Consider the following 25,360-nt stretch of genomic DNA (forward strand, 5'->3'; position numbering starts at 1 on the left):
TGGTAATGCCTTGCTGGGGGTGGGTCATTGAAGAAACGATGGCGCTGATAGCCAGCTGTCAGCCCTCAATGGAAGTCATCAACCAGGCAGAAGGCTCTGCCAGTTTTAGAAGGAAGTTGCCAGGGTAACAAGGGAGGTGATGTCACCACAGGAAGGGAGGGTGTCCTTTTACAACTGATGATCTGGGAGCAGGGGTTTCTGGGAAGAAGGAGCAGGAAGTGGGCAGAACTCTATGCAGGGACTGAAGGGCAGCAAACTAAAGGGCTGGGCCGGAGCAGGCCACTAACAGAGAGACGCGGGGATGGGGCTTAAGGTGCCTCTAAATCCAGTGCTGCGCTGCTTGGAAGGACAACCCCTCTTGGGATCTCTCTCTCTCTCTCTCTCTCTCTCAGGTGTAAATATGTGTGAATAAACCATATTTCTAAGACACTGCAGTCTCCGTTGTGCCAGATTTTTCCCAAGTAAATGCAAACCCTGGTTAATTTCCAAGAACCTTGAAATCTCTTGCTGCCACTCAGTAGAGGTTGGGGTGGCCGGTAACAATATGTAAGTTTTATAATTAAGACAGGTTTGCCAGGTTTTCCTTAACTGATCAGATATGGCAAGAGGGTCTTTATGTTTCTACTTTGGGGCAATACACTGTTTTGCTGTTGTTAGCGGTGTAGTAGTCAGCTGGAAATAAGTACTAATTACTTTAGAGTGAAGCATCAACAGGAGAGTTATTTTAAGGTTTCTCAGGAGACATTGTCGTTTAATTTGAAAAAGCATGTGGCAGGGGGGAAATGGCTACCTTCGCTAATTACAAGTGCATCAGAAAACCAATTCCTCTTGAGCATCATATCTTTTGTCAGAAGGGGAAAGTCTAAAAACATGTGAAGTTGCTTTATACCAAGTGAGACCAATGAACTCAGTCCTGTATGGGCGGACTGGCAGCAACTCACCAGGAATGCAGACATGAATGTTTCCCCTGGCCTACCTGGAGATGCCACTGGGGATTAAGCTTGGGACCTTCTGCATGTAAAGCAGATACTTTACTACTAAGCTACCACCTGTCCCCTAAAAATAAAGTAGGATTCTAGTCCTCATGGTTCTGAATAAAAGGCTGAATTAAATAAGAACACAGGTCCATCAGGAGTGCTGTTGTCTGCACTCACTGGCCACAGCTCTCCAGGGTTTCGGGCAGCCCTAGCTGGAAATAATAATAATAATAATAATAATAATAATAATAATAATAATAATAAATTTATTTATACCCTGTCCAACTGGCTGGATTTCCCCAGCCACTCTGGGCGGCTCCCAACAGAATATTTAAAATACAATACAATGTTGGGGATTGAACCCAGGACCTGCTCTACTCCTGAGTTACTGTGGTCACACAGATTGAATCTCAGGTGCTCCTTTTTGCATGTGGCACAATGTGGATTTATGTGGCTTGTGCCATTCTTTGAATCCATACAAAGCTTGCATCCAATTTGTGCTCAGTTTATTTGTCAGAGGAGGAAACCAGCAAGCCCTCAAGAAGCTGTGTGAATCTCCTTCCTCAGCATGTCATGGGCTTTGCTGGCAACCTGAGCTGTAGATGAAGAAATTATATTATCTCATCCAAAGGGATTTATAGAGCAGCATGAGCAATTTAACCTATGTCCTGGCTCCCAGTAGGCTTTCAGAAACTGTGGAGTGGGGAGCATGTTGACACAGTGTGAGAGACACAACCTGTTTATATCCTGATCTGGTTCAGACAAATTGATTTGACTGTCCTGGAGTAAGCATGGGTTAAAAAAGAGAAAATAGCCACACATTTATCAGAGCAGTTCCACAAGCAGGGCTACTGGAGTAATTGTATTTGGTTCAAATTTAAAGATCCGCCTACCTAATTTGCAATATGTGAGCCAGTGTGATGTAGTGGTTAAAGTGGCAGATTAGGGCCTAGGACCCAGGTTTGAATCCCCACTTGGCCATGAAGCTCATTTGAGTGACCCCGGGCCAGTCTCTCAGCCTAACCTACCTCACAGGATTGTTGTGGGGATTAAATAAGGAGGGGGGAGAACCATGTATGCCGCTTTGAGATCCTTGGAAAAGAATGTGGGATAGAAATACAATAAATAAACACAGTTATTGATCAGCATCCACAGTTAAATTTTGCAACACACTTCTCTGGCCAAATATTGTGTACAAAAATGCATATAATAGGGTAAAATGTGCATAAATGTGTGGAGAGTAGTCGTGGATATAGCACACCCAAGTGCATTTTATTGTAATGTGTGTGGATTCAAATGAAGGTACAAATAAATAAATGTACAAATATACATATAAATAAATGAATGTTAAATAAATAAATAAATAGCTATTTTTAATAGCTAGCTAGCTAGCTAGCTGTGTGTGTACATAAAAATGTATGTTTTGGGGAAAATCCAAACTTGGCAGCAGGGTGGTTGGGAAAATGAGAAAGCGAGAAAAACAAAAACTGACATCCTCATGCGTAAGTTTCCTTCCTTTTTAGTTTTTCTTGAAGAGCTCCAGAGCCTTCAAAACCCACCTTTCAATTCCTCCATCACACACTGATGTCTGCTCATTTGGGCTCACCTCATTTACCTCACAGAATTGCCTTAGTGAAACTCAGGTTTCCCACCTTAAAAATATATATATTATGAAAATAGCTTTAAAGCTTTTGAGAACTACATCGCCAATCACTATCTGCTCATAGGATCCCATTTCGTTTCCCTCACAGAATTGCTCTTGCTACATGTTCCTGAGGATCTGGGTTCAGTTTCTCACCATTTTTTGTTTTTAAAAGAGCATCAGGGTGTTCAACAATTGCAGGCAAAATTTGAACATGCATAATTTCCCCCTCCAGTAGAGAGAGGAATTTCTGGTATTTAAGTAACTGTTAAACACAGAGAGAAGCTCTGACAGGCAAACAATACAGCTGGTCACCAACAGGGACTGTCCCTCTTTTGGACACAAAACTGCAGCCCTCTCCCCTCATCCATAAGGACCTAATTCTTGCTCTCAGCTGAAGCTGGAGTTCCCTAGGCCCCATCATCCATTCCTTCACACAGCTCTCTGATTCCTTAAGCCATGGACTTAAAGAGACACTGGGTAATTTGCTTTTCTGGAAAGGTGCCATTCACAGCCAAGCAACCGCCTTTTCTAACTCATGTCCTCATTTTCTAGGGTAACAAAGGGCCTACAGGTTATATAACTGCAACTATCAGGATTATCAAGTCAGCTTTGTATACTTGGATTTTTTTATGTTGACTTTCTCCAGTTTCACCTTCTTAGAAACAGAGGTGAGGCCTGGCTTGGCCTGGCCTAGTCTGACCGATGAGGGATTCCCTTAGTCCTCTCACAAAGCACCAGCATGCTGACTCTGCACAAACAACTTGCTGCCTTATTTATTGGCACTTATGGACTACTTGTCTTCCTACAGATATAAAAATGTAAGGCTGCCAACGTGCAGCCCCCATTGGAGGAGTTGTAGTGCCACATCACAATTCTGGATTTGCGTGAAGTTGGTGGGCAGGGGAGCAAAAGAGGAGGCAAGTTTTTAAATGGTGGTTTTAAACAACAGCATGGGTTTAAATAGAGCTGTTTAATGTGGTATCGTAGTGCTTTAAATGTATGGTGTGAATGTGATCTTAAGTCAGAGTCACTTTCAAGATGATCAATGGCCTGGAAACCAAACATTATGAGGAACAGTTGAGGGAGTTGGGTATGTTTAGAGGAGACGAAGCGGAGATAGGACAGTCATTTTCAAATATCTAAGCTAAAGGGCTTTCACATGTGTCAGGGCTGCCTCTAGGTCCCAGCTCACAGAGGACCAACGCCAGGCTGATGTTATGTACAAAAGTCTTTATTGAAGTTTAATTTCCATTTCAAAGCCAGAGCGTGCAGCCCTACGTCTAGACTCTAGATCGGCGAAGTCCCGTCTGAGTCTCCGCCCCTTCCACACCAGTTTAAGATCCTAGCCCTGCTCCACCTCCTGCGCTGCTCTCTTCTCCTCTGGGTCCTCCTGCCCTCTGGGGCATTGCCCTTTCTGGACTCTTCCGACGCTGAGTCGCTTAGCTCCTCCCCCTGCCTCCGGCGTGCTTTAGGACCTGGTTCCCAATCCTCACTCTCTGCTGTCCCGCGCTCCTGTACATTTGAACTTGCTTCTCACGCCAACCCAGTGACCTTTCTCCTAACCGTTACACTACTTCTATCACTGCTTCCCTCTTCCGTGACACTGGCCGGATCTGACCTCCCTTCCGTTGTCCGACTCTCCGAGGGAGGCGTGGTAGACTCTGCCTCGTCTCCTCTCCCTGGTGGGGAAAGCACTGGCCCCGATGCCTGGGACTCTTCCCCCCCACTCTGCTCTGGTGGGGAAGCTGGTCCTGATTTCCAACTACTGCTCTGGGAGTCCCTGCTGCCCCCTTGCTCCTGGGGCGTTCCCCTCGGGACCCCCCTGCCCCTGGCCACTGGCGCTCCCTTCTGTGAATCTTCCGATTCGCTGGAGAGGGTCATGGAATCCCTCGGACCACTGTCCCCTCCTACGCTCCCTTCGGATTCCTCCCCCTCGCTCTCCATCTCCCATCTTCCCTGTGCCTCAGCTCCTGAGGCCCTGACAACATGGAAGATGGAACAAGCTTGTTTTCTCCTGCTCCAAAGGCCAGAACCCGAACCAATGGTTTCAAGTTACAAGAAAGGAGATTCTGAATAAACATCAGGAAGAACTTCCTGGTAGTAGGAGCTGTTCAAGAGTGGAATGGTCTCCCTTGGGAGGTTGTGGACTCTCCTTCCTTGGAGGTTTTTAAGCTTTAGTGGAGATTCCTGCATTGCAGGGGGTTGGACTAGATGACCCTGAGAGTGCCTTCCAACTCTACAATTCCATGATTCTATGAAATGCAAAGTGAACAAAATTTATCCCTATCCCTATCTGGCAGGAGGAAAGACAGCAAAACAAAAATGTTATGTTGTTTATTCAGATAAGCCAAACTATCCCAGGCTTTATTTTCTCACCTCGGGGTAACCTGGCTGTCCGTAATACCATGCCCATGTGATTTTACCACACACCAGGTGCAGAAGGTATGATAAAATGGTTTGCCTTTCTGGCAGCTCTTAATTTTACAATTCACTCTCATTTTCAACCCAAACGCTTCCATCGCCACTAGCCACAGTGTTGATGGCAGAGATTGTGTCTGCAAGTCAAGAAAAATGGATGGGTCCCAAGTGACACCCTCTGCTTCTCCTCTTAACTAACAAGCTGCGATTGAGTCCCCAAACAATTTGTTCCGACAGGTCTTTTGCTTCTGACCAGTGTCTATAATAGATGTGTGCGAGATTGGCTTGAGCAGAGCAGGGAGAAGATATTATTCACATCCCTCATTTCCTCATGAAAAGGGTGCTGGGCAAATCGTACATGATGTTTTGTCAGGGATCTGGATTGGAGGAGCCGCCATGAATCAGGCCTCTGACCTGGCGATCGTAGTGTATGCTTGTAGACATCTGCCAAGCTGTCACCAGCATCACACTGTCTCCTGGCCCTGATTTCAGTAGAAAGACATATGCAGATGGCTCTGTCATGTCACCATGGCTACTGAAGTGTAGGTGGGTTCAGGCATAACCTAAAGACCAGATTTCAGCTCAAAGGGATTTATTGTAGCAACAGGAACAAGACTGACAGGGCCCAGTATATATCTTAAGACAGCTCAGGCGAAACACAAACTCCACCTGTGATAGGTTGCCTTAATGCTGCAATTAGGGAATCACAACACTGGCCTATCTCAGCAGGGATTGGTTGCCTGCCAGCTATTAACAATGTTATTGGAGGGTTTTAGACTCCTCTCTGTCTTTTGTTCTGCAGATGGTTCCTGAGCTCCTAGGCCTGTATTGTATGGATACAGCCTAGCTTTGGTCTACAGTGCCTGGATACATAACAGCTTCTTAACTGCCCACCTTCCCTGTAGGCCCCAGTAAACAAAATATGATCCCTCACTCAGTTTTCACTATGCAATCATTTAATATGTAGAGTTGGAAAAGGTTCAGAAAAGGGCGAGCAAAATGATCAAGGAGATGGAGTGGCCTCTCTGATGAGGAAAAGTTGCAGCGCTGGGGACTTTTTAGAGGAAAGACGTTAGAGGTGGCATGATAGAACTTTATAAAATTATGCATGGCATGGAGAAAGAGCAGAGATAAAATTCTTCCTCTGGAAACTGGAAGATTCAGGACAGATAAAAGGAAGAAATTCTACATGCAATGGAACACTCCCACAGGAGGCAGTGATGGCCACGAACTTGGATAGTGTTATGTACTGAGTCGAATAGGATCCAAACTGCAGCAGCCTTGCCACATTCCTTCTAGCACAGCACAGCACCCCCAGCTCAACAACTGGCCGGAGCCCCGCTGAACTACTAATGGGTCAGTGCCTTGCAATCAGATTGGACCGCCTTCACCCCGATAGAGCTCAGGATGAGGTAGTGGTGGGGGAAGGCAGGAACCCCCGGACCTTCGAGGCCCAGGACCCAGTGTACGCAAAGAATTTTGGGGCAGGCCCTGCATGGGTACCCACCACAGTCACCAGGGTCACTGGCCCCGTGTCGTACGAGGTGCTAACAGATGGGGGGCAATGCTGGTGCCGCCACTGCGACCAGATACGGCGACGATTCCCGGGAGAAAACCAGGAGGAGGAGGACAGGTCAGAGGAGTTCCAATGGAACAGTGGGGCAGTGAGGCCCATAGAGCAGCAGGGGCCAGCAGGAGAGGCAGAATCAGTAAATACAGAGAGGACCCGTGAGGCCGAAAGGACACTGGAACCAGAACCACGACTGAGCGAGCCGGTTGTGCCAGACCAAACAGCCCCATCACAGCCAGCATCCTTGGAACATGAGCCAGAACCTGAACCCCGGACCAGGGAACACCACAGGCCACAACGCACACGTAGGCCGCCGGCGTACCTTGAGGACTATGAATGCGACCTCCCGGGCAGGACTGGAACTTAGAGGGGAGGGGTGTTATGTACTGAGTCGAATAGGATCCAAACTGCAGCAGTCTGATTGGTCCTAGAACAATAGGATCCAAAAGGCAGCAGCCTGATTGGTCCTAGAACAATAGGATTCAGAATGCAGCAGTCTGATTGGTCCTAGAACAATGCAGCAGTATGATTGGTTGGCAGGAACCACCCAATCATGCTCCAGATAGAAGTGAATCCACAACCTGATTGGCTTACAATAGAATTCCGGAATTAGCCAATCATGTGCAGCCCATTGTGTAAATAATGTATATAAAGCAGATACTTTGAGGGGACATTCATTCATTCCTCCTCACCACTATGAGCTGAATAAAGAGCATGAAATCACTTTGCGACTCTGAGTATATTTCAGATAGCTCTAGACAAATTCATGGAGAATAATTTTATCAGTCTTTATTAGCCAGAATGACTTGTACCTCCACTGTTGGAGGCAGCATGTCTCTGAATGCTGAGTGCTGGGAATCACAAGGGCGAAGAATGCTGTTGTGTTCAGGTCCTGCATGCAGGCTACTCGCGGGTCTCTGATATTGCTGACACACACAATGTCCCTTTATGGATATGCCACCACGATGCATGAAAATAAAAAGAGCCAGAGGCCCAGCTATCCCAGCATCTTGTTCTCACAATGGCCAACCTCTGGGAAACCTGCAAGAGAACCTGAGTTGCAATAGCAACTCTCCCCTCTTATGCTTCCCAGTTATTGGTATTCAGAAGCAAAGGAGGGAGAAATCAAAATAGCTGTGTTGGATTAGGTATGTGCCATTTAGTCCAGCATCCACTTCTCACAGGGGCCAACAAGGTGCCTCAATGAAAGAAAGTGTGCAAGCAGGACCCAAGCACAACAGCACTCTCCCCTCCTGTAGCTTCCAGCAACTGGTATACAGAAACATTGCTGCCTCTAACATTTGAACATGCCCATTATGGGTAGTAGCAGCAATGCTCCTTCCATGGCTGTGTGTACAGTGGACACTCGGGTTGCAGACGTGATCTGTGCAGGATGCACATTCGCAATCCGCAGCTGTGCGTCTGTGCACGCACGGGTTGCAATTCAGCGCTTCTGCGCATGTGCGACCGCTGAAACGCAGAAGTAACCTATTCTGGTACTTCCAGGTTTCGGCAGTCCATAACCCGAAAAAACGCAACCTGAAGCATCTGTAACCCAAAGTATGACTGTATTCCTTGTACACCGTTTTGAAATCTGAAGAGTGCCAACCTGACTGTTTGACAAGAGTGATTTTTCTACCACTTCTTAAAGCCAGTTCTCAGTAGCTGCCTGTCTGTAGGTATCTCCTACTTCAGCTAACTTTCTGACTTTTCGAGTTCTCGGATGAAGCTGCTCTTGTCACGATTTGTGATTTTTCTGCTCCTGTCTCGTTGCCTCACTGTTTTGGCATTTCTTCAGCCTCGTTCATTAATTTCTCCAGGCTGGCGTTGTTGACACAACCTAGCCCCCAATCTAGCATCTTTGCCATAGACATGAATTGCTATGATGACCCCAGCGCTCTCTGGGAAGGTCACATCTATGACTCTCCTCCCAGAGGGGAAACTTGTTAAATTTCTGCCAATGACTTCATCTTGCCTTTAGAAAATGGCAGGTCAGGAGATGGAATTGCGTGTTAAGAGCCACTGATAAACCTTCAGTCACTCTGTTGTGTCTTAAGTTCAAACACCCTTAGGACACATGCCCTGAAACCACTTCATGTGGATCAGTTACTTCTTAATATCACTTAGCCACCCTGTTATGTTCCTGGGTACTTCTGCCGGTGAAGTCTTTAGCCCAGCTGAAAGTTTTGCTTTCTTGCCATTTGCTGAAAGTGGAATGAAAACCCCACTACTTCATTATCCAGGACTGATGATCTAGTTCTGAACTTTTAAGAAATCAACCTTTTAGTTTGGCAGCACCCATGGTTTGGAACTCCCTGCCTATTAACATCAGGCATGCACCTTTGCTGTACATTTTTCTGCACCTGCTAAAAACGTATTTGTTCTAACAATCCTGTCCAGACATGTAGAAGCTGATGTGTTTAAATCTAGTTTTAACTTAAACTGTTGGTTTTAATAGTATTTTGATTTTTTTAACATTCATGTTTTCAATTTTTTATGATCATTTTAATGTTTGTTTGCAAACCACATAGAGGTTCTACCTACAATCAAGTGGCACATATTTTGGAAGGGCTCAGAGGTTGAGCACGCGCTTTGCATGGAGAATTCCCAATGCAATTTTCCAGGTAAGGTTGGGAGTGTCCCCTGCCTGAAACCCTGGAGATAGTTTGGGGAGAGTCAGTATAGATAATACTGGGGTAGATGGACCAACGTTTTGACTCGAAATGAGGCATCACTTCCTATGTTTTTATTTCAATCAGCTCCTTATTCAGAACCATGAGGATTAGGACCTTAATTCTAGGGAAGGGCTGTACCTCAAGGACAGAACCATGTTCAATCTCCAGGTACAGCTTTTGGTAAAATAAAGCCAGATGAATCAGTTGTCTGAATCCAAGTCTAAAGCACCTTCATATGTACACAGGTGCTGTGCAGGAAATAAACCAGAGCACTCTCCAAGGCTGGGCTCTTCTTTCTGGGAAACCACATTTCTCCCCTGAGCTCAAAATGCAAGACAGAGCCATGGGCAAAATGAGGGTATGGTCTTGCTTATAAGAGTGTTGTGGGTTCCTAATGAACTGTGAGAGTCTTTCTCCATGCATAGCTCTGCCCCCACCTTCTCGGCTATCTGCTTGTCACACCAAGCCGCAATGAAATCTAGAAACTAATTTTATGCCTAGAGATAAACAAACAGAACATCTAACCATGCTGGCATACAGACCATCAAGTTTAGTACACAAACACTGCTTTTTATGTGTGCTCCATTAATAATAAAGTCGGCATTATCGCAATATTTTGCATTTACTCTTGTATAGATTTATTTCCCATCTGCTCCTCTCCAGAAATGAGTTTATTTTACATCAGCGTGATAATGCCAGGGAAGGTTTGTTTTATGTATATTATTTCAGAACCCCGAAACATAGAACCAAGTACAGTGATAGCAAATGCTGTTTGTTCTTCGTTAAGTCCTACCTACTAAAAAAATCAAAATCAAAATCTCATTCCATCTGTGTCTTCCCCAAAATGTTATTGTTGAATCCAACTAAGTTCTATTTAGAGTAGACCCAGTGAAATTAATTACAGTGGAATCCAACTCCCTTCAGCCCCAGCCAACATAGCCAACAATCCAGGTTGATGGAAGTTGTTGGCAACATTCATTCACAGCACACATTTAAAGCATTATGATACCACTTGAGACAGCTGTGCCTTCTCCAAATAATTCTGGGAGCTATAGTTCATTATGGGTGCTGAGAGTTGTTAGGAGACTCCCTTTTTCCCTCACAGAGCTACAATTTCTAGGGTAGTTTAACAATCTGTGAGGGAGAAAGGGGGTTTCCAAACAACTCAGCACTCTTAATGAACTACAGCTCCCAGAATTCCTTGGGGGAAGCCATGACAGTTTAAAGTGCCATCACTGCACTTTAAATGTATGGCATGAATGTGGCTGTCATCTAGCAACAACTGGAAAGGCACAGCATCCTGGTCCCAGCCACAGGGTGCTGAAAGTCTGGAAGCTGAGCTGCTATCCCATTTCCAGCTTAAACCAAAACTGTGCTGATCAGGTGCTGTTAAATTGTCCATATCTGAAAGCACCCTCAGCATTTGCCCTGGCACTGACTGGCCCTGTGCTCTTGCTACAGTGAGGCCCACGGTGCATGCCCAGAAGGCCCTGCCCATCAACCCACAAAGGATGCCAGCTTCTCTTGTCTCCTCCGTAAGCTCCCAGAATCTGTTCCCCATCATTGCCTCTCTGCTTCAACCTTGACAGAAGGTCACATGCTTTGACCAGCTAAGCCAAGGGGTCTATTACTCAAACCAATGCGTCAAAGAGACTTAAACAGGCAACAGACCCTTACCGTCCACCCACCGCCATCCGTCGTCATGTCACAGTAAACCTGGAAGCCTTCAGGGTAGTGAGTGGGGAAGACAGAAAAAACACCGTCCTCTTGTTGTCCGCTTGCATAGATGTCAAAGCAGTCCCGAGGCCGAGAGCCTGCAGTGAAGTGTGGGGCAGAAGTGAGTTGGGGGGAAGAGAAACAAGAGAGGTCTAATTAATAGACTAAATTACAACATCACTGTTTGAGCCCTTGGCTCTGGACTCTCGCCTATTCCAACTGGTTGCTGTCACTAAAAGAGACTTTGTTCTGTTTTCCTTCTAAGCTCTGGGCAAGTGGAGTTCTGGCAGAACTCTTGTTTCATAGAATCATAAAATTATAGAGTTGGAAGGGACCCAAACAGCCATCTAGTTCAACCCCCTGCAAGACAGTTTCTCTCTCTCTGATTTTTAGGGGGTTGATTCATGCAGAAACAAAGCAGTATGCTACATCTGGGTCTGTGTGTTTTTTTGCTCAGAAGAATCATAGCTGAATGGTAGAGCATCTGCCTTGCGTGCAGTTGTTCCCAGATTCAACCCCTGATGTCTCCAGATAGGGCTGGGAAAGACCCCCTGCCTGAAACAGTAGAGAGCTGCTGCCAGTCAGTGTGTAGAGATAATACTGAGCCACATGGATCAATGAGCTGACTCACTATAAGGCAGCTCCCTATGTTCCTACAAAAAACGCAAAATGCAGTTCTATCTTACCACTGAGCGCTCACTTGTGCATTTGGGGCTGAATACCCACAATTCCCTGTGAAAAGGGACTGATTGCTAAACCAGTCTGGGAATTTTAGCTCTGTGAAAGCAGTTGGGGATCACCTAACAACTCTCAGCACCTTAACAAGCTACAGTTCCCAGGATTCTTTGGGGGAAGCTATGGCTGTTTAAGTGGCATGAAACTGCTTTAAATGTGAAGTGCAGATGGGGCCCAGGATACATATTTTACATTCTCTAACTTCTTATTTGTGGTTGGTGGAGTGTGAATAAATTATATTCATAATTGCCCCAAGAAGGAGAAGAGAAGGAAGCAGATCTCCTACCGTTGGAGCATCCTTTTGGCCGGGCACTCCGAGCTGGAGCCTTCTGGAGGTCAGCTTTGAGCCGAGGTCGGACCGCACTGCGGTCCTTCTGCAAGGTGTCCAGGATGTCGCTGACAGAGCTCACTAGTCTCGCCATGTTGGTCTGACTCTCTGAGAGCAGCTGTGTGGAAAAAATCCAAACTCGTTATGACTTAGTTCAGGGGGTTTGCCAACACACCATCCGCAGGCACCAACCTGTCCACTACTAGCTTTAGGACAGCCTGCGAAAGGTCTCAACCAGGGCCAGCCCCAAGACATTATATTTTATATTTTCTTTTATTTCATAAAATTTGTACACCACTTGATTGTAAAAAAACCAAAAAACTTCTAAGAGGTTTATGAACGATAGAACAGTAAAATCAATAAAAAAACTACAACCCTATTTTAAAACATGAAAAAGTTAAACTACTAAAATAGATTCAAATTACTTCAAGTATCTGGGTAGGCTTGTCTAAACAGGAATGTTTTTAGCAGGTGATGAGAAGAGCACAGTGAAGGTGCCTTTTTGATCTCAATAGGCAGGGAGTTCCAAAGTGCAGGTGCTGCCACACTAAGTGATCAAGTTCTTACAAATGCAGAATAGGTATTATGTGGCACTTGCAGTAGTGCCAGTTTTGCTGCATGAGGCAAGCCAGACAATGGTACCATCACCACCCTGTCCATGCATCCTGACTAGGTGATATCCCCTATGATCTTAGACACAACCTCTGAATAATGTCTTTTTTTGCTTGGTGCTTTTAAAAGCACTGCTCCAGAGTTCAATGGGACTTATGAATGCTTTCCTAGCTGCAAGCCTTACTGAGTTCAAAGGGATTTGCAGCCCAATCCTACTAAGCGAGGCTTTGCTCTGTTCTACAGCTCCCTCCTCTAAACTGTCCCTTCAACTTCCTGCCCCCATACTCAGGTACTTTCCTTCCCTCAGCGGCTGTTCCTTCCAGCCTCTACAATTCTATGATGCTCTGATTCTAATACTGATTTCCATTCTGCCCTATATTTGTTACACGCAGGACCATTTCGATTCTGCCACAGTTCATCTTCCACCCAAAACCACATTATTAATCTCAGTTGTCCGCTGAGGAAAAATTATATAACTTACATAACTTATGTAAATGAGATTCCTCTTCCATTATGGCACCCGATTCATTTCAGTCATTTATGAACTGAAAACAATAACAACAGTGAATACTGATTCTACTCACTGGATTGATTTCTCTTTTGGGCATGGTGGTGAATAAGCCAGCATCTGCAATTCCCAGCCCCATTTCCAGTTTTGCCAGAATCTTCCGACATTCCTAATGGCTCCTTCCTTCCTTCCTTCCTTCTCTCTCTCCCTCTCTCTCTCCCCGCCCCCCCCCCAAACAGTCTGCCTTTATTAAATTTATATAAGAGAGTTAACATTCAAAAATTAAAGCACAAGATGCTTTTCATTTACGTTGAGAAGGGAAATGTGTCAAGGGAACTGCATTGCATCTTTGCTTTTTATATGGAAGAAATACAAATTTAATAACTAATGATTTCTCATCGCCCGTTGGTTTGTCTGGGAGCTAAAGTTGCTGAGCTAATAGGAAAGGTTGCAGATTTTTGCTCTGGCCATTTCTAAAATTAGACTAAGGCAGCCACAGTGACCAAAAGCAATCTTGTCATTTCTGTCAAAGTATCAATTGGGTTTTATTTTACTCTAACTCTTCTTCTTCTTCTTCTTCTTCTTCTTCTTCTTCTTCTTCTTCTTCTTTTGTATATAGCACTTTTGGGTATTAATGGTGGTTCATTACATTAGTCCCAATGCTAAGAATTTTTTAATGTAGTGTTTATTTTAGAGTTCAAAACCGTAAGTGGTTTAGGCCCCATAGGTATATCCCTACAGACTCTCCTGGGTGTTAAGATCAGCAGAGGAAAGACATTTTCGTAGTTTCACCTTCCTTAGAAGTTTAGGATAGTGGCAGGCCTGGAAGAGGACATTCCATTGTGGAAGTCCTTAAGCTGTGAAGTTTCCTCTCTACAGAAGTGGCTCTGGCTTCTTCACTATGCAGCTTCTGGCAAATGCTGAAATCGCACCTCTTTACCCTGACCTATTCCTGAGACTGTAATCTGTTTTTAATCATTTTTAATTCTAAATTGTTGTAACTTGCCCTGGGACCCTGCTGGTAAAGGATGGGTAATACATTTAATGCTAATGCTAATAATAGTGTGCTGGGGTGTGTGTGTGGAATTTTTTTATATATACATATTGCATTGCTCATTATTGTTTTAGACAAGCCTACCCAGATACGTAGAATGTTTACATGTGTCTTAATACATTTTTAGCTTAGTTCTGTTTTTAATTATTATTTGAATGTTTACATAGCAGTTTAAACTGCTTTTAATGTTTTATTCTTTTTGTAAAGTATTCTGAAGGTGTTTTTTTTAAAATAAAACAATGCCATGGTAAATGAATCATATGGGGAAGAAATTATCATTATCATTATTGTTATTCCTATGTTAATATCCCAACTTTCCTTCAAGAAGCTCAAGGTAGCATATACAGTTCCTCCCTTTTCCTATTTTATCCTCACAACAACTCTGTGAGGTAGGTTAAGCTGAAATACAGTAATTGGCCCAAGGTCATCCACTGAGCCTCTTGGCTGACTCAGTGGATTTGAACCCTGGTCTCTCCCAGGTCCTAGCCCAACACTACAGCATACTGGTTCTCAATATCAGGAGTATGCAACGTAATAGTCTGAAATAATTCCCCCCCCCTCCTTTCACAGTGGACCTAGTAATGTATATGGTAACATTTTAAACAAATGCTATCTGGGCCCCCATTGTGGAAGCTTTATCTTATTGAGCTGTAAATTGATTGCATTTCTCTGCCAAAACATCGAGAGTTTTATGTTGCATTCTGCTGTGTTTGTTGATGCTTTTAATGATCATGTATTTTATTCCCTTTGCCCTGTAGACTTGCCCGGGGAACACTGTTGATGGGCAGCTATGTAAATCTTGTCATAAAACAACAAAAATGCAATTGAAAATTGGGCTGCTATAGGTGATCAACTCTACAAAGCTGACTTCAGCTGCAGTGCATGGGGTGGCAGGCTGTGCTCTGCGTAATGGCTTATTGCTTGTACACATGCATTTGTGTTTGCGCATATGCTAGAGGCAAGGAGCATCCCATTACTCTTCCTTAAGGGTGGGGAGCTTTTTCTGACTGGTGATTCAGATCTCTATTACCCGCAACCCTGGAGAGCCCAGCTGCTATCAGGTGATACTGAGCTTTGATGCCCCAACTGCCAGGACTTCAAAGCATGGTGAGGAACTGTTTGAAAGCCCTTTTGCAAACAGCCTCACACTACTATTCAAACTTCTGAAAATCAGGGGTCTGAAGAGCTGTTTGCAAAATGGCTTTCAAACAGCCCTACACTGTGCTTTGACTATATGAGCCTTCTCCTAGCAGGGGAACAGGTAAACTGAGCAGAACTGAAACTTCTGCTCACCAGGTTCAGTCCTTGTAGATGCAGGGGTCTCCTTTGCCAAGGGAATATATTAGTGAAGCAGACCCCAGCAGGATTGAACCTAATTCTCCCACCCATCAGTGATGTCAGAGGATTGACAGGTGGGCCATGGATTGGGAGAAATGACTTTGTGGGCCAACTTGAACTCCCAGGCAGGGAGGCTAGAGGCTTCCCACCCTAGCAGTACTTGAAGATATGACTTCTGGAGACCTAGGGGAGGCTGCTGAGCTCCACATAAGGACAACTGTAGCAACTCAAACGAAAAAATGTTAACAAGGCATACCCAAAACACCAAAGCCAGGCCCAGAAAATAAAAGTAATGGACATATCATGGCATGGGCTAAGAACCTAGAAGCTGAGATATCAGAGGAGTAATCAGACTTGCTTTGTTGTTCTTCCCATGTAGGACACTTTGCCTGGGATCCTGCGTTGTCTGAGGAAACTACTACTGTTTTCAGACTCTGATGACTGGACCTTGTAGTGACCAGGGATTTCCCTCCAACCAGGTCATTACTATTCTGACCTTCACCTGCTAGGAGCCAGAAACTGTGGCATGAGACTTATGTCCTTTACATTAGCTGTAGGTTTGCTTTCCACGGTGCTGAAATCATTCCACTGTGGTTTTGCATAACGGCAGAACTATCCAAGGTCCTAAACCTTCCCTACACCAGAAAAGCACCAGCAAATCACCTTACCCCTGTGCCCTCCTGACCAAGTTTTTGCTTTCCCTGGATGACTAATCATTGGTAAACAAGAACAGCACACGAAAAATATTAAATAGCAATTAACACTTAGATGCACTCAGGGAACCTTTTTGTCTTGGGGGGTCAGAAGTTTATCTGCCACTGGCCCCTATGGGCCAAGTTTAACAGACGGGCAGGGCAGCCTACCTGTCAGTCATCATCAAGGAATGAACCAGCAAAGCAGTACCCAGCAGGATCGTACACTTTATTCATAAGCTGATGGTCAGAAAGTTAGGTTCTGCTGGCTGTGGGGGTCAGCTGATGGGCAGTTGCATGTGCTTAGAATCATAGAATCATAGAATCATAGAGTTGGAAGAGACCACAAGGGCCATCGAGTCCAACCCCCTGCCAACCAAGAAACACCATCAGAGCACTCCTGACATATGGTTGTCAAGCCTCTGCTTAAAGACCTCCAAAGAAGGAGACTCCACCACACTCCTTGGCAGCAAATTCCACTGTCGAACAGCTCTTACTGTCAGGAAGTTCTTCCTAATGTTTAGGTGGAATCTTTTTTCTTGTAGTTTGGAACCATTGCTCCTTGTCCGCTTCTCTGGAGCAGCAGAAAACAACCTTTCTCCCTCCTCTATGTGACATCCTTTTATATATTTGAACATGGCTATCATATCACCCCTTAACCTCCTCTTCTCCAGGCTAAACATGCTTAGGGGGGAAATGGCCTTGCTTAGGGGGGAAATGGCCTTGCAGACCCCTTGCAGAGCCAAGATTGGCCCACTGGCCACAGATTCCCTACCCATGGACTAAGGTGGTGCCATTTCATTGTTAGTGTGCTGCCAAAGCTTCCTGTGGCTGTAGGGGGGTATGTGTATTGCATGGGGGATCACAATACTCACAACAGCATTAAAAACAACATTGCAATCGCTATACATAGTATCAAACCCAGTAGCATATAATTAAAGCAAACAATAACTAATTCATCAAAGTAATTGAAACAATTCAGTGAGGCTTGCTGAACTCTTGAGTTCAAAAAATAAGGATCCCTTGGCAGAAGTGATGGGTGGTTTTTAAAAGCAGATTTTCCAACATCACAATTTTCCATTAAACACCCTACACGGGGGTGGAGGGGGGGTGGGGGTGAAAATGCAAACAGTTTTTCTCCTTGCTCGCACCTTTTATCAGACTTCTCCATAAGAGTCAGCAGTTCTTATCTAATATACAGTGATGATTCATTGAGGAATTGCCTTACTTCAGCAAGAAACAGGTGGAAAACCAGGAGGGTTTATAAAGGTTTTTACAAGGATGTGATGATGATGTCTTACCTAACTGAAGATGCAGGCGAAGAGGAGGATTTAGAACTACAGGGAACCGGTTCACACTGAATCAGGCCATTGGTCTATCAAACTCAGTACTGTCCACACTGACTAGCAGTGGCTCTCCAGGGCTTCTGGCAGAGAGTCTCTCCCTGACCTACCTGGCAGTACCATTGGGGATTGAAACTGGGGCCTTCTGCATGCAAAGCAGGTGCTCTGTCACTGCGCTTTCACTCCTAAGAATATAGGAAGCTGCCTCCTTAGTCCAAGTTGGGGCATTTAGCTCAATATTGTCCACACTGACTGCAGTGGCTCTCCAGGATTCCAGACAGGTGTCCTTCTGGACCTACCTGGAGATGTTGGGGACTGAAGGGACCTCTTGCGTGCAAAGCATGTGCTTTTCCTGAACATAAGACAAGCCCTGCAGGATCAGGCCAATGACCCACCTAGTCCAGCATCCTGTTCTTCCTCAGTGGCCAACCAGATACCAACTATAGGAAACCTAAACACAAAAGCACCCTTCCTTCCTTCCTTCCTGCAGTTTCCAGCAATTAGTATTCAGAAGCATTAATGGCTTCCAAATATGGAGGTAGATCACAGACACGTTCAGAGGCATCCCTGTTGCTCTAGCCCAGTCTCAAGGTTTATGGGACTGAACCCCTTCCCCCTGCCCAGACAATTAAACCTCACTTGAATGCAAAGTTGAAATGGTCAGCCATTTTGTTTCCAGGTGATGCACTTTCCCTTTCACTACAGGGATGTAATGGCTGTTCTTTCCACCACCCCCTCTAACCTTGCCTTAGGCATCAGCACTGAATTTGCAGAAGCCTCCTTTGATGACTTCAATCAAAATGCAACAGAGTTCACTGAGGTAAGCCAACATCCTCAGGGCTCACCAGCATTTAGCTACCTGTCTGGCAAATGAGCTCTCAAACGCTACGTGCAAAACATGCACAGACTCCCCTCCCCTGCCTTCTGTAACCTTCCCAGTTTTCCTCCTATGAAAAGCTGTGGCTGCAACTTTCCTCCTCCTCCTAATTAATTAATTAATTAATTAATTAGATTTTTATACCACCCTCTATCCATAGATCTCAGGGCAGTTCTGTGGCATCCCAGACCAGTGTTGCAGTTGTAAATTTGGAAGTGCATAAACTCATTGTGAGAGCCCCTATACAGCCACATCAGTAGGGAAAGTCTATCAGGGGCAAAGGGCCACATTCCCTTTGGGGCAACCTTCTGGGGGCCACATGCCTGTGGTGGGTGGGGTCAGAGCCAAAAGTGGGCTGAGCAATTTGGCTGGTAGCTTAGTTTCTACCCTAACAATTATCTTCTATATGTTTTTGGCTTTTTGTATTTAATCGGTGGTGTTTTAACTTGTATAAGCTGCCTTGAGTCTTGGTCTCGGAAAAAGGTGGGATATAAGTAAATATTGTTGCATGCCACCCCAATCTCTGAGTGGTGCGGGATTCCAGGGGTTCCAGGCACTTACCCAGGGTCCGGTGTCCTCGGAATGAGGGACAGCAGAGACGGTGGTGTCACAGAATCACAGAATCGTAGAGTTGGAAGGGACCACGAGGATCATCTAGTCCCACCACCTGTAATTCAGGAATCTTTTTGCCCAAACATGGGACTCGAACCCACAACCCTGAGATTAAGAGTCTAATGCTCTACCAACTGAGCTATCTCAGGTTGACAATGTGTTATATGGTTTATTTACATATATATACTGTACAACCTGAGCCTGTGTTGGAGGGGCTCACAGGATTCACCCGCCCCCAATTCGGTCTTGCTTCTCCCATGGCCTCAGCACTGGATTCCAGCAGAGATCAGGCCTAGCTCTTTCTCTCATCTGCCCAGCCTGCCTCCAGCTTCTAGCTTCTAGCTCACACAACTCTGGCCTTTGTCTTTCTAACTGCCAGACAGTTTCTAACTACCCTGCCCATTTGTCTTCTGGCACAGAGCCACCAAGAGTCACCAAGAAACTTGCCTGGCTACTCCAGCAATTGAATCCTTATTGTATCCAGGAATTAGAAGAGACTGTATACAGGTACACAGCCTACCTCCCCAATTCACAACACTATAATAAATGCAACCACCACCACAACAACACATCCTTATCTATCCTCCATCCAGACAAGTAGGAGTCTTGAGCAAAGTTCACGGACACATCCCAGGCAGGCAGAAACCCTCAAGAAGGATGCAAAGCAGGACTGGTAAGGGCTGTGATCCTGGGAAAAGTTCTGAGAGCTAGGCAGTTAGCTAGAGAGCTATAGGGCAGCATCCAGCCCCCAATCCTGAGGGTCCCCATCCTAGTCACAGCTCTGAGAAGAGTTCAGAAATGCAGACCACTGTGTGATTCATTACAGCCAGTGTGATACAGTGGCCAGAGTGTCCTACTAGGACCTGGGAAACCAGGGTTCAAATTTGCACTCCCCCATGAAGCTTGCTGGGTGACTTTGGGCAAGTCCCCCGCCTCTCAGTTTAAAATATCCCATAGGGTTGTCATGAGGCTGAGAACTATGTAAGTCAACTTGAGCTCCTTGGAGAAAAAGGTGGGATACAATAAAGAGATTATAAGTAAATGCTTATACATGCATGTATCAAAAAGGAGCAGCACACAGAACGAACAAGTCCTTTGCATCGGGAGTAAGCACCATTGAACTCAGCGGCTGGTTCCATGGGGACTGGCAGGGAGCCCAACAGTAGGTGGTTCCTGTGCCAATGACAGGTAGAGCCACACCCTGATTGGTTGTATGCATGAAGATGGTCAGGTAGGGGGTGGCCAAGGGCAGACTAAGGTTGGTGGGGCAGCAACCTCTATATGACCTAATCTCCACCACTTGCAACCACGACTGTTTTTATAGAGGCTATGGAATGCTCCCTCTTGCCTTCTTCCGTTCTTTCTGTAAGAAAAACACACTTCCTGAAAACCCGTTAAGAGAGTTAGCGTCCTGTAAACCAGGGAGCCTGGGTAAGTAATGGTGTATATTCAGGGGGAGACAGAAAATGTTTTGACATCTGTTTCTAAAATAATAATTAAAAAACCAAAAGTTTGCACTGCACCTAACTGCAACAGAACTTAACATTTTCCATATAATTTGATTTTGGTTTTTTACATGGATGGAAGTGACTTAAATAAAATATTTTAAAACCCTCCAATCCAGAGGACAGTCTGCAGTTCACGAAAATCTCTGGTCAGCTACTATTTTATTTATTTAAACTGAAATGATGTTTTTTTTAAAAGAGACTCCACATTTTTAATTGATTGAGGGCCAAGGGGTCAGCAGCAATGGAACACAGGAAGCTGCCTTATCCTGAGTCAGGCCGTTGCTTCTTCCAATTCAGTACTGTCAACACTGGCTGACAGTGATTCTCCAGGGTTTCAAGCAGGAGTTCTTTCAAAAACTAACCTTTCCCCTGAAATTAAAGATGCTAGACCTCTGACTATGACCCTTCAAATGGCTTTAACTTGCTCCTGGGACACAAGCCAAAAGTTATTGGGGATGAGAGGGGGGGGGCACACTGCAGTTCTGCTAGCTGCCTGTCCATAACATATGAAAATCATCTCAATCTATATCGGTCCCTAACTTATACTTTGCATGACTTGTGTATTTACGGGGCAAGTGTTCACAGGAACTAGCCTCTTGCCCCTCCACTCCCATCCATCACCTGTATGAGACGGCCTTGCTCATTCTGCAGAGCGTTCAGCTCCTGCCCCATGGTGCTGTGCCCTTTCTTCAGACCGTCACAGTCTGCCCTCAGCTGGGTGGCATGGCTGAGAACTTTGGACACCTCATCTGACAGGCCCACCAGCAACGCCCTCTCCTGCCCCTTTGACGACTTTGTCTCGGCATCAAGATCTGTCACAGCCCTCAGGACAGATGACTGGAGGCCCTCCAGGCGGGTGAAACCAGTGCCCTGGTCCGGGCAATTGGGGTCGATGAATATGTTGACACGAGAGCCATCAGCTTTCTCGATGGTGACCAAGGCGTTGGCTTCATCGGGATTGGTGCTGATGATGGGTGGGGATTCCGTGACGGGCGTGTGGTAGTGGTTCATGAAGAGGATGGCGCCAGTGACAGTGACGGCGAGGAGAACCGCCACAGACAGGAGGACGGTGCAGAGGATATAACCGCAGCTCATTCTCTAGAAAATGGAAGCAGAGAGAAGGTTATGGCCACTTTGTGGGCCAACATAGCAATGGCAAGGGATGGGTAGGGATGGGAAGCGAGGGGAGAAAAAGTCAGTTCATGTCAGGGACCAGAAGCTGGGTTCCTCTTCATTTTATTTATTTTTTTCAACAATCTGTTGTTTTTAAATTATATGGCTACTAGCCACTGTGAATATGCTCTTCCTCCATGACTGGAAACCGCAGGAGGGGAGAGGGCTCTTGTGGTCAGGTCCTACCGTTGGGCTTCCCATTCAAGCAACTGGTCAGCCACTGTTAGAAGAGGATGCTGTATTAGGTGGGCCATTGGTCTGATCCCGTGGGACTTTCTAATATTCTTACTCCATATCTTGTTCACTCTCTCACCATCCATTTACAAGATGCAGGGACAGCCACCAACTTCAATAGCTTTTGAAATAGGTTACACAAATTTATGGAGGTTATCAACAGCTACCATTCATGATGGCTATGTTATCTCTCCTCTGTCAGAGGCAGTATGCTGGGAATCACAAGTGCAGTGAGTTGTGGTTGCAGTTAGGACTTGCTTATGGGCTTCCCCCACGGTTGGGCTCTGTGAGAAGAGGATGCTGGACTAGATGACCAGCAAGCTCTTCTTGTGTTCTTATATTACCATTTGATAGGGTTCTTTTTAATCTCAAATGGGTTCACAAAAAGAATAAAACAATGAAATTATGAGTTTGAAATAGTTAAAAACAACTGTTTAAAGCATTAAGAAAAATAATTAAGATGATAAGCTGGCAACCACATTGAAGCACATATCAATGTTCTCTGTGCCTAAGCAGAAATGTTTTTAGGAGGCACAGTGAAGACACCTGCCAAATATCAATTGGCAGGGAATTCCAAGGTGTTGGTGCTTCATCAGGTGATGGAGGCAAGGACTGTGAACCTGAAGGAAAAGCTGATGCAAGGCCAACTCCAGAGGCATTGCTACCAGATGAATCTGTGGGGCCAATCCCACCCCCAGCCAGAGGATCTGCCTTCCTCTGACTCTGACAACCCCACTGTGCAAAACCCTGGGAGATCTGAGCCCCCCTCAGATGACATCAGAGTCTCATCTCCCTCCTATTTAGGGTATGCTGCAGAGGTGTGGTAGTCTGTGGACACAGCAGGTCAAAAGCCCATTACTTTTTCTGCAGATGGGTCCCAGCAGGGTCCGTTGTCTCCAGCATCCTAGAACTGCCCCATCAGCATGAAAGGAAAGCTCCTTAGTCACTATGGAGACCAATCAGAGTGAAAGGAGGTAGGGCAGCCACTGAGGATGTTCTCCTAGGGTCCCTCTGGAGAAGATACACTGGAAGGACACCAAGGAGTTGTTGTTCTGTCTGCTCCAAAGCTAAGCCAGAGGCGTAGTTGGGGGGGGGCAGAGGAGTGGGGCACATCATGGGGGTGGCACTTACCGTAGGCTGGGGCCTGCAGCGGGCCCGAGCCACACATCTCTCTTGGGAGTGACACAGTGGCTCAGGCGCCTGCAGGCTCGGTGTTGCCCAAAACGGCAGCGCGGGGCTTGCGTCTGCCCATCGCCTACCCCTCAGCCGCCCTACAGCTGAGGCAGAGGCGGTGGGTAGGTTCTTTGGAGGCTTTGGACAGCGTGCCCTGCCCTGGCTCGCCCCACTGCTGGGCGCAGGCTGCACACCGCCCTGGGTGCCTGAGTAGCTTGCTACACCCCTGCTGACAGCACAAGGGGGCTTCCGTTTCAATAGAATGGTGTACAAGTTCTGTTATATATGCTCAAGGAGAACACAACCTAAGTCACTCCAAAAAAGGATGCTGGAGCATTCCAAATCATTTGACCATGTATGTGAACAGACAATAGTATATCTAGCTGAAGGGCAACACAGATAGATTGGCACTGAGTGTTGCAGTGCACCCTTAATTAGAATTATTGCATGATTATAAGTTTATTGTCTAATGGCTGTGACTGTCATGAAAGGACCCTGTGCCTCTGAACTGGCCACTACACCACTGGTTAGCTGCAATGCTCTCCTCCCCGCAAGCCCACTGATATCCCCCAGGATATCTCAACACACTGGGATTTCAGAAAGTTTCTCCTTTGCTTAAGCAATCCTTACTCCGTTGCCCAAGGGTCGTGTTGAAGGGCACTTTCAAAATAAGAATATAAGCACTTGCTGAGTGCCTTTCAAGGGTACAAAAAGTACTCGAGATATATAGCCTCAATAAACCTTCGTAACAGCCGATATGTCCCCGTACTGTAGTTGCCAATATGTGTGTGTGTGTGTGTGTGTGTTGAAGCTGGAGGAAAATAATAGCTTGTCTAAAGTAGGGTTGTCACCTTTGGTTGGGCAAAAGGACAGGTCGGGGGTGGTGGGAACGGGGGGGGGGGGACAAAAATTACTTTACCTGGTGCAGAAATGACTTCAAAGCAATCCATTACAATCCGCCACCCCCCTACTCTCCACCAGAGCCTTGCAAAAACCCTGCCATGCTCTCTGACCCACCCTATTCACTCTGTCTGCAAAAAACTCCTGCACTGGACCTGGCCCCTCTAAACCCACTCTCCAACCCACCCACAACCACCCCTGCTAGCACAAAACCTGAGACTCCACCATAGAAGGCCTGCGCAGTGCAACTCCCCCCCCCCCCGCAACCCATCCTCTGCCCGTGCAAAAAATCTCTCTCAAATTCCTCCTCTCAGCTCCATCCCACCCTCTGCCCATGTCCCTCTGGCTCTCACTCTCGCTGTCCTCCTCATGGACCCACCCTTTCCTGCACAAACTCTTTGCTCAGGCTCTCGTTCTCCTCCTCCCACTGGACCAACCCTCTACCACACAGTTGGAGGAGGAGGAGTCCAGACTGCTTGAAGTCCAAACAGGACAGGGGCCACTTTTCTCCAAAAAAAGAATGATCATGCTTTTCTAGGGACAGGCAGCATTGCAACCCTAGAGTCATCTAGTGAGCTTGTGGCCAACAGCAGATTTCAAACAAGGGCCTTCTGGCTTGTGTTTGTAGCTGTTGTGATTGACCACCTCAGTTTGCATTGGAAAGAATATTTTGAACCAAGTACAGAAGCGGGAGGTAGGTTAGGCTGAGAGACAGGGACTGTGACCCAAGGTTGCCCAGTGAGCTTCATGACTGATTTAAACCACTGTCTGACATTCACAGACCAACATTCTAACCACTATACCACACTGCTCCAGTATAATTAAGGTTATTAATTATTTAATATACTTATTCCATAAATTTATACACCACTTGATTGTGTTTTCTTTTGATGTTTAAAAACACACGCACACTCAAATCAGTTATTCTTAGCATAAATGTGGTGCTGTATCCAATGTTTCTCCTACTCAGAGTAATAATGGGCATGACTATCGTAAATCCATTAATGTCAATAGGTCTACTCTGATGAGAACTTAGTTGGATGCATCTATTCTTCTTCTTCTTCTTCTTCTTCTTCTTCTTCTTCTTCTTCTTCTTCTTCCTCTTCTTCTTCTTATTTCCTGTTATTCACCTCCCCTATCCTAAGATACCTGGCTGATCATACACAGCGGGGGTTGTTCTCTGAAGGTGAACAGATAAATGTTCACTCCTCGGAGACATCTTTCTACCAGGCAGTTAGTTAGACAGAAGGGCGCAGTTGATATACGGCTCGC

The 25,360-nt window shown here is 45.8% G+C and overlaps 1 protein-coding gene and 1 long non-coding RNA gene across 11 annotated transcripts in view; one reads left to right on the top strand and one right to left on the bottom strand.

Annotated features, from left to right (window-relative positions):
• LOC309333600 overlaps positions 1-25,360 on the top strand; it is a 128,250-nt gene that overhangs the window by 33,456 nt on the left and 69,434 nt on the right. The window lies entirely within an intron of this gene.
• The window catches only part of FIBCD1 (fibrinogen C domain containing 1), a 70,529-nt gene that overhangs the window by 16,106 nt on the left and 29,063 nt on the right, over positions 1-25,360 (bottom strand). For 2 of the 3 annotated variants that reach the window (XM_081847157.1, XM_081847156.1), the window contains 3 exons: positions 21,230-21,706; positions 12,023-12,182; positions 10,963-11,099 (listed from right to left, as the gene is read on the bottom strand). In XM_081847157.1, the coding sequence (XP_081703283.1) occupies positions 10,963-11,099; positions 12,023-12,182; positions 21,230-21,706 (774 nt within the window). Of the gene's footprint in view, positions 1-10,962; positions 11,100-12,022; positions 12,183-21,229; positions 21,707-24,107; positions 24,237-25,360 lie in introns of those variants that run through there. The other variant, XM_081847158.1, reaches the window with a different exon arrangement.

Source organism: Podarcis erhardii, assembly GCF_964252035.2.
Source record: "Podarcis erhardii genome assembly, chromosome: Z".
Classification (NCBI taxonomy): Eukaryota; Metazoa; Chordata; class Lepidosauria; order Squamata; family Lacertidae; genus Podarcis; species Podarcis erhardii.